The sequence below is a fragment of the Eurosta solidaginis genome, unplaced genomic scaffold (genome assembly GCF_040869045.1).
Source record: "Eurosta solidaginis isolate ZX-2024a unplaced genomic scaffold, ASM4086904v1 ctg00001832.1, whole genome shotgun sequence".
Classification (NCBI taxonomy): domain Eukaryota; kingdom Metazoa; phylum Arthropoda; class Insecta; order Diptera; family Tephritidae; genus Eurosta; species Eurosta solidaginis.
In genome coordinates this window covers 49,060-59,256 of record NW_027137293.1, presented here as the reverse complement: position 1 = coordinate 59,256, position 10,197 = coordinate 49,060, and the positions used below count along the sequence as shown (strand labels likewise).

Genomic DNA, 10,197 nt, shown 5'->3' with positions numbered 1-10,197 from the left:
TGTTAATTTGAGAGTTGGTGAAAATCTCATATTAAAAACTTGCCTACCAATTGTTGTTTGAGTTTCTTTTTAGAGCTAACGTGTCAGATATGAGAACAAGGCTAACGTTAATTTGGGATTTTTAATTAGAATTCCCAAACCCATCACAAACATGATGAATGAACAATGCAGAGAATCAAATTGGGAACCAAATTTTTCTACAACTTTTGAGAATTTTTGTTCTGTTCCTTTCTCGGAAAAATTGCCAATTGAAACTTATTGTAATAGTATTGGCGCTACTTTTCTCCTCTCTGCTATGCTGCCGAAGGCCTCCACAAAATAAATTAAAAGCGCTATTCTGTGCACTTGGACAAATTCACCATCTTGCTTATTTGTTATATGTCAAGTTTGACAATTTATCAAGTAGATAATTGCTACTTTATGTAAAAAATAAAAAGGTTTTTCGCTGACAAATTGTCAATAAGTCAAACGCTCTTGTTAATTTAATTTATAGGGATAAATTTAAACTAGAATTCTGTTATTGTGCGATCGAGAGAAAATGGAGGAAGATTTATTACTTTTGGTATTATTGTGCGAAGATCCTCCTTAATTGGATTTTGGGGGTAATTTCTGGGTGGTTTTTGAAACTCTCTCGGGGTCCTCCCTGGGTCATTTGGGGGTCGTTCCGGGATCTTTTCGGAGAAACTCTCGGGGTAATTCGGGTTCTTCCGGGATGGTTTTGGGGAGTCCCCAATGTCCACCAAATTAACCCGAGGCAGTCCCCATAACCATTCCGGAAGGTCCTCTATATTACCCCAAGGGACCCCGATGGAATCCCCAAAATCATCTCAGAATGTCCCCCAAATGACCCCGAGGAAGTCCCAAAAAAAATCCCAGAATGTCTCCCAAATCACCCCCAGGGAGTCTTCATAACCATCCCGGAAGGTACCCCAAATTACCCCGAAGAAGTCCCCAAAACCATCCCAGAATGTGCCCCAAATGACCCCGAGAGGTTCCCCAAAATATCCCGGAACGACCCGCAAATGAACCCGACGGAGTCGCCAAAACCTCCCCGGAAATATACCGAGGGAGTCCCCATAAACATCCCGGAACGACCCCTAAATGACCCCGAGTGAGTCCCCAATATGATCCAGGAATGACACCCAAATGACCCGAGGCAATCCCCAAAGCCATGCCGAAATAACCCCCAAAAATCCAGCGGATTATTTTTTCCTATTCCCATTTCGGGGTTAGCAGCATAAAATGAGACATATCGCTCCAATTGCTCATGCGTAGCACGTTCCACGTTTGATTTCCTTGAAAAACTATGATTTTAAAATATTTGTTACAAAAAATAATGAACAATATTTACTTATGTTTCTTTCTTACGTTTTTTCCATTTCACGATTCTTGCACTAAACAGCTGATTTCTGTTTACTTTATTTAGTTCACCACAATATGATGAAAAGCACAAGTAGTTTGATAAATTATTAAAAATGTATTTGATAAAAATAAGTAGCCAAAAAGGAGTAAAAAAATTTAAGAACTTATAAAACTTGTTAATAAAAAGAAAAATAGAAAAGGTTTTGATAAAAACTTGATTTAATTAAAACGAGTACAGATATTTGATAAAAAAAATTCGAAAAATAACTTTTTTATTTAGAAGTAGTAAAATAAATAAACAAAGAACTTTTTTGGAAATAATTAGTAAACACAAGTAAGGAAGTCTAAGTTCGGGTGAAACCAAACATTGCATACCCAGCTGTACACTTGAAATGCTGTTGTTGTTTGTTTTGTGTTCTTAATATTGTTACTAGGCTGCACAATAATATATATGTACACATGGTTCTATTCTGAACTAATTCTTCTTCGAGTTATGGCTCCCGAAACTTGGGAAATGAAATGCTATTCATATAAAGCTATTTTTTGCAACGATATGGCTTATTTTATTCGTTCACGACCCTTTTAAAAATCTTGTATATGAAAGTGGGCGTGATCCTTTACCGATTTCGTTAATTCTTCTTCAAAGCATTCCTTATAGTAAAGGCAACCTCTCTGCCGAATTTTGTTACGATAGGTTTCACGATTTTTGATTTATGATTAATAATATTTGTAAAATTGATTTTATCACAAGTGGGCGGTACCACGCCCATTTTAAAAAAGTTTTTAAAATTTTCACACGTCAAGTTCCAACATTCTAGGTGTATTATTAATCAGGATTTTTGTGTTTTCCAAAATGTTATATATATAAAAAGTGGGCGTGGTTATCATCCGATGTCGCACATTTTCAATACCTACCTATTCTGGGTCCAGATATGCTCGTGTACCAAATTTGGTGAAGATATCTCAATATTTACTCAAGTTATCGTGTTAACGCATCGACGGGCGGACGGACGGACAAATTTTTCGACACTGATGATTTTGGTACGAGTATACGGAAGTCTATATCTATGTCGGTTCCTTTATACCTGTACAACCAGCCGTTATCCAATCAAAGTTATAATACTCTGCGTACAAGTACAGCTGAGTATAAAAACTAAGTAATTTTTTGAAATGAGTATAAAAAATAAAAACAAGTAATTAGTAACAAGAACAAAAAAATTCATAAAATTTGTGAAAATGTAACAAAGTAGAAAGAAGCCTTGATTTCATTAAAATTAGTAAAGAATATTGGTAAAAAAAATTTATTTAAAAGAAGAAAGAAATATGTAACTTTAGAAAAAAACTTATAAAAATAAAAATAATTTGTAAAAAACGGCGGGCTCATTCATCCTATTTGACGTCCTCACGGATCGGCCAGATCAACTATACATTGCGATACATTTTAAAATACATGTCCTGTATGTGAGAGAATCGTATTAGCGTGTGCTCCTATATCTTCTTTACTGCCTTTATGGCATAGAGAATGAGAATAAGTCGGCGGAAATAAGTTTTAGTAAAATAAGAATTGTACAACTGATTTTCCACCAATAAGAAAACCGCTTCTATTTGTATTTATATCGCTCAAATGATCTTGCTGACCATTCGCTTTCGGTGACGAACATGCTTAATAAGAACCTGGTCTGGCGGCGTTCGGACACACACAAAAATCGAAATTTAGTCAAATCAAAACTTACTAACCAGCATGCCCCGATTGAAAATTCTGGCAGGCATAGATGATAAGTTTCTCTGAATCAAGAGTTAGAACTTTGTACCTAAGATTATTCCAATCAATCTCTTCAGTTCCGGGATTAGCTGCAAAATATAAATAAAATGTATAGTTTAAATTTCTTAGAAAGATATGATTATAATAACATACCTGTTGCGCTATATGTAATTCGAAATTGTCCTTCACAATTCGAATGGAAGTTAAGTGCTCCGATGCTAGAAATTGGGGTTTCCCTAGTAATTGTGAAAAAATGTGTTAAGCTGCTGTTTATATATTCAAAGTAAACAACAAGAAGAGTATGTGAACGCTACTGAGAGTTTAAAGAGGAAGTGAGACGCCTTTGCAGGAGGAAAAAAGCATAGGCAGAAAGGCATGAGTGCGAGGAGCATGAGCTGTTAGTCACCACGAATGGCGCCTGCAAATTTTAGCAAACAAATTCGACGACAGACGAAAAGTTCTTAGTCCGGGGTAAAATACTGTCAGAATGAAAACGGTTACCTTTTAACCGATGTTCAGAGAGCACTTAGATTGTGCAGGTAACACTTCTCTGACCTTCCAAATGGAGACAGCGATGTACCTATCGCCCAACTTTGAGCCCGCAATCGATGAACTTATGTTCCTCCACCCAACTACGACGAAATCAGAATATCAATAACCAGATTAAAAAACAACAAGACCTCGGACGATCAGTGACGTAGTGAGGTTTTCTTGCGCCTGGGAAAAATGTTTTTTTGGTTTTCCCGCAAAACTGACGTTGAGCAACACCATCAGCTCAGTCAGAATTGGGAAAACCCTCTTCGAGTCGTTCGAAACTAAACGAGGTTTCAGACAGGGTGACCCTCTATCGTGCGATTTCTTTAATTCGTTGCTGGTGAAAATTATACTAGCTGCAGAATTTAATTGCTCTGGAAAAATCTAATTATAATCTATCTAATCTAATATCTAATCTAATCTAATCTAATATCTAATATCTAATCTAATATCTAATATCTAATATATATTATAAATGGGAAAGTTTGGATGTTAAGATGTTTGGATGTTTGTATGTTTAGATGTTTGGATGTTTGGATGTTTGGATGTTTGTCCAGACGTTTGTCTTTGTGACTCAATAACGCAAGAACGGCTGGACCGATTTGGATAAAATTTTGCACACATATAGCCAATAGTCTAGAAGGATCTACTAGCTATATATTTTTGAAAATGGGCGTGGTCCCCGCCCCCTAGGAACAGTTATAATTTAATTATTATATTTTTTCGTCTTTGCGACTGAATCACGCCAGAATGGCTACACGGATTTTGATGAAATTTGGGACACAGACAGTAGTCTACTAGCGAAATTTTTTTCGAACATGGAAAGAGGGGTGGGGGTCCCACGACCCCTTCGAGAAATTATTTTTCATAATTTTTACACATTATAACTTTACGTATACTGGCCTTCACCAATATCACAGACTCAAGGGGTCAAATAAGTCGAGGGCTTACAAAGTAAGCAGTGACACCCTCCGCCCGCCCCCCTTTATCTCCCCCTCTGGTGTAAAATCCATAAATTGTTATAACTCAATCTAAATTTTCTCCTAAATCAATAGTTTTTGGTATCTGGTACATACAGAACGAGATCTAGACAATTTTGGAGGAACGATCAGTGGTCCTCTCCTCTACTCCCGCCATCCGCACTCCATCAATTGTTTTTATTAGCACGCTTTTATTAGCTTTACCTGTATGTTTCTATCTAACTTTTTATTCGCTCCAATGCGCCTGCTGCCTTATTAACATGGTTTTATAATTAGCTTCACCTTATTTGTAATCCCGTAAGGGTCATATCGAGACCCTTCCGGGATCATTTCTGGATGGTTTTCGGGATCGGTCCGGGATTACGCCGGGGTAATTTCGGGACTTTTTCGGGACTATTTCGGGATCATTTTGGGACCCTTCCGGGATCATTTCTGTATAGTTTACGGGATCCGTCCGGGATCCCGTCGGGGTTATTTTGGAACATTTTCGGGACTATTCCGGAATCATTTCGGGACTATTTCGCGATCATTTGGGGACCCTTCCGGCATCATTTCTGGATGGTTTTCGGGATCCGTGCGGGATCTCGTCGGGGTACTTTCGGGATCATTTGCATACCTTCGAGAGATAAATTCTTGATGGTTTCCGGGATCATTGCGGGAATTTTTCGGGGTTATTTTGGGTCCCTTTAGGCATCATTTCTGGATGGTCCTTGGGATTCGTCCGGCATCCCGTCGGGACTTTTTCGGGATCATTTGGGGGCTCTTCCGGCATAATTTCTGGATGGTTTTCGGGATCCGTCCGGGATCTCGTCGGGGTCATTTGGGGACTTTTTCGGGATCATTTGGGGGCTCTTCCGGCATCATTTCTGGATGGTTTTCGGGATCCGTCCGGGATCTCGTCGGGGTCATTTGGGGACTTTTTCGGGATCATTTGGGGGCTCTTCCGGCATCATTTCTGGATGGTCTTCGGGATCCGTCCGGGATCTCGTCGGGGTCATTTGGGGACTTTTTCGGGATCATTTGGGGGCTCTTCCGGCATAATTTCTGGATGGTTTTCGGGATCCGTCCGGGATCTCGTCTGGGTCATTTGGGGACTTTTTCGGGAGCATTTTGGGGCTCTTCCGGCATCATCTCTGGATGGTTTTCGGGATCCGTCCAGGATCCCGTCGGGGTCGTTTCGGGACTTTTTCGCGACTAATACGGGATCATTTGGGAACCCTTTCGGCATCATTTCTGGATGGTTTTCGGGATCCGTCCGGGATCCCGTCGGGGTCATTTCGGGACTTTTTAGCAACTAATACGGGATCATTTGGGAACCCTTTCGGCATCATTTCTGGATAATTTTCGGGATCCGTCCGGGATGCCGATGAGGTCATTTCGGGACTTTTTCTCGACTAATACGGGATCATTTGCGGACCCTTTCGGCATCATTTCTGGATAGTTGTCGGGATCCCGTCACGGTCATTTCGGGGCTAATACGGGATCATTTGGGGACCCTTCCGAGATCATTTCTGGATCCGTCCGGGATGCCGTAGGAGCCATTTCTGGATTTTTTGTTACTTTTCTGGGATAGTTTTTGGATCCTTCCGGGATCATTTCTGGATCTGTGCGGGATCCCATCTGGGTCAATTCGGGACTATTTCGGGATCATTTGGGGTACCTACCGGCATCATTTCTGGATGGTTTTCGGTATCCGTCCGGGATCTCGTCGGGGTCATTTGGGCACCTTTTCGGGATCATTTGGGGCTCTTCCGGCATCATTTCTGGATGGTTTTCGGGATCCGTCCGGGATGCCGTCGGGGTCATTTCGGGACTTTTTCGCGACTAATACGGGATCATTTGGGAACCCTTTCGGCATCATTTCTGGATGGTTTTCGGAATCCGTCCGGGATCCCATCAGGGTAATTTCGGGACTATTAGGGGATCATTTGTGGACCTTTCCGGCTCATTTCTGGATGGTTTTCGGTATCCGTTCAGGATCCCGTCGGAATAATTGCGGGACTTTTTCGGGATCATTTGGTGTCCCTTCCGGCATCATTTCTGGATGGTTTTTGGGATTCGTCCGGCATCCCGTCGGGGTAATTTCGGGACTTTTTCTCGACTAATACGGGATCCTTTGCGGGCCTTTTCGGCATCATTTCTAGATAGTTGTCGGGATCCGTTCGGGATCCCGTCAGGGTCTTTTCGGAACTATTAGGAGATCATTTGAGGACCTTTCCGGCATCATTTCTGTATAGTTTTCGGGATCCTTTCGGGGTTCAGTCGGGGTCATTTCGGGACTTTTTCGGGATCATTTAGAGATGGCTTTCAGGATTCGTCCGGGAACCCATCGGTAATTTCTGAACTTTTCCGAGACTATTTCGGGATAATTTTGGGACCTTCCCAAGACCATTTCTGGATGGATTTCGGGATCAGTCCGGGATGCCGTCAGGTTCATTTTGGTATTAGGTGATCATTTGAAGACCTTTCCGGCATCACTTCTGGATGGGTTTCGGTATCCGATAAGGATCCCGTCGGAATCATTGCGGGACTTTTTCGGGATCATTTGGGGTCCCTCCCAAGATCATTTCTGAATGGATTTCGGGATCTGTCCGGGATCCCGTCAGGGTCATTTAGGGGTGCGTTCGAGATCCCGTCAGGGTCATTTCGGGACTTCTTCGGGACTATATCGGGATCATTTCTAGATGGTTTATGGGATCCGTCCATGACCCATTAAGGGTCATTTCGGGACTATTAGGTGATCATTTGAGGACCTTTCCGGCATCACTTCTGGATGATTTTCGGTATCCGTTCGGGATCCCGTCGGAATCAATGCGGGACTTTTTCGGAATCATTTGGGATTCCTTCCGGCATCATTTCTGGATGGTTTTCGGGATTTGTCCGGGATCCCGTCGGGGTTATTTCGGAACCTTTTCGGGGCTAATACGGGATCATTTGGGGATCCTCTAGGGGTCGTTTCGTGACTTTTTCTGTATTATTTCGGGATCATTTTGGGACCCTTTCGGCATAATTTCTGGATGGTTTTCGGGATCCGTGCGGGATCTCGTCGGGGTCATATGGGGACTTTTTCGGGATCATTTGGGGGTCTTCCGGCATCATTTCTGGATGGTTTTCGGGATCCGTCCGGGATATCGTCGGGGTCATTTGGGGACTTTTTCAGGATCATTTGGGGGCTCTTCCGGCATCATTTCTGGATGGTTTTCGGGATCCGTCCGGGATCTCGTCGGGGTCATTTGGGGACTTTTTCGGGATCATTTTGGGGCTCTTCCGGCATCATTTCTGGATGGTTTTCGGGATCCGTCCGGGATATCGTCGGGGTCATTTGGGGACTTTTTCGGGATCATTTGGGGGCTCTTCCGGCATCATTTCTGGATGGTTTTCGGGATCCATCCGGGATCCCATCAGGATAATTTCGGGACTATTAGGGGATCATTTGTGGACCTTTCCGGCATCATTTCTGGATAATTTTCGGTATCCGCCCGGGATGCCGACGAGGTCATTTCGGGATTATTTCGGGATCATTTGGGATACCTACCGGCATCATTTCTGGATGGTTTTTGGGATTCGTCCGGGATCCCGTCGCGGTCATTTCGGGACTTTTTCTCGACTAATACGGGATCATTTTCGGACCCTTCCGGCATAATTTCTGGATAGTTGCCGGGATCCGTTCGGGATCCCGTCACGGTCATTTCGGAACTATTAGGGGATCATTTGAGGACCTTTCCGGCATCATTTCTGGATAGTTTTTGGAATCCTTCCGGGATCCCGTCAGGGTCATTTCGGGGCTTTTTCGGTATCATTTAAGGATGGCTTTCAGGATTCGTCCGGGAACCCGTCAGGGTAATTTCTGGACTTTTCCGAAACTATTTCGGGACCTTCCCAAGATCATTTCTGGATGTATTTCGGGATTTGTCCGGGATGCCCTCAGGGTCATTTTGGGACTATTAGTTGAGCATTTGAGGACCGTTCCGGCATCACTTCTGGATGGTTTTCGGTATCCGTTCAGCTTCCCGTCGGAATTATTGCGGGGCTTTTTCGGGATCATTTGGGGGCTCTTCCGGCATCATTTCTGGATGGTTTTCGGGATCCGTCCGGGATCCCATCAGGATAATTTCGGGACTATTAGGGGATCATTTGTGGACCTTTCCGGCATCATTTCTGGATAATTTTCGGTATCCGTCCGGGATGCCGACGAGGTCATTTCGGGATTATTTCGGGATCATTTGGGATACCTACCGGCATCATTTCTGGATGGTTTTTGGGATTCGTCCGGGATCCCGTCGGGGTCATTTCGGGACTTTTTCTCGACTAATACGGGATCATTTGCGGGCCCTTTCGGCATAATTTCTGGATAGTTGTCGGGATCCGTTCGGGATCCCGTCAGGGTCTTTTCGGAACTATTGGGAGATCATTTGAGGACCTTTCCGGCATCATTTCTGGTTAGTTTTCGGGATCCTTTCCGGGTCCCATCAGGGTCATTTCGGGACTTTTTCGGCATCATTTAAGATTGGTTTTCAGGATTCGTCCGGGATCCGTCAGGGTAATTTCTGGACTTTTCCCAGATTATTTCGGGATAATTTTGGGACCCTCCCAAGATCATTTCTGGATGGATTTCGGGATCTGTCCGGGATGCCGTCAGGGTCATTTTGGGACTATTAGGTGATCATTTGAGGACTTTTCGGCATCACTTATGGATGGTTTTCGGTATCCGCTCAGGATCCCGTCGGAATTATTGCGGGACTTTTTCGGGATCATTTGGTGTCCCTTCCGGCATCATTTCTGGATGGTTTTTGGGATTCGTCCGGCATCCCGTCGGGTTCATTTCGGGACTTTTTCTCGACTAACACGGGATCATTTGCCGGCCCTTTCGGCATCATTTCTAGATAGTTGTCGGGATCCGTTCGGGATCCCGTCAGGGTCTTTTCGGAACTATTAGGTGATCATTTGAGGACATTTCCGGCATCATTTCTGGATAGTTTTCGGGATCCTTTCGGGGTCCAGTCAGGGTCATTTCGGGACTTTTTCGGGATCATTTAGAGATGGCTTTCAGGATTCGTCCGGGAACCCGTCAGGGTAATTTCTGAACTTTTCCAAGACTATTTCGGGATAATTTTGGGACCTTCCGGAGATCATTTCTGGATGGATTTTGGGATCAGTCCGGGATGCCGTCAGGGTCATTTTGCTATTAGGTGATCATTTGAGGACCTTTCCGGCATCACTTCTGGATAGTTTTCGGTATCCGATCAGGATCCCCTCGGAATCATTGCGAGATTTTTCGGGATCATTTGGGGTCCCTCCCAAGATCATTTCTGGATGGATTTCGGGATCTGTCCGGGATCCCGTCAGGGTCATTTAGGGGTGCGTCATTTCGGGACTATATCGGGATCATTTCTGGATGGTTTATGGGATCCGTCCATGACCCCTTAAGGGTCATTTCGGGACTATTAGGTGATCATTTGAGGACCTTTCCGGCATCACTTCTGGATGATTTTCGGTATCCGTTCGGGATCCCGTCGGAGTCAATGCGGTACTTTTACGGAATCATTTGGGATTCCTTCC

At 43.6% G+C, this 10,197-nt stretch overlaps 1 protein-coding gene across 1 annotated transcript in view; it reads right to left on the bottom strand.

Annotated features, from left to right (window-relative positions):
- Positions 1–6: 6 nt before the first annotated feature.
- Positions 7–10,197, bottom strand: part of LOC137236329 (uncharacterized) — a 40,670-nt gene continuing 30,479 nt past the window's right edge. The window contains exons 2-3 of the mRNA XM_067758852.1: positions 3,278–3,360; positions 7–3,213 (exon numbers count right to left, since the gene is read on the bottom strand). Coding sequence (XP_067614953.1) covers positions 3,095–3,213; positions 3,278–3,360 — 202 coding nt within the window. The 3' untranslated portion in view covers positions 7–3,094. The remainder of the gene's footprint in view (positions 3,214–3,277; positions 3,361–10,197) is intronic.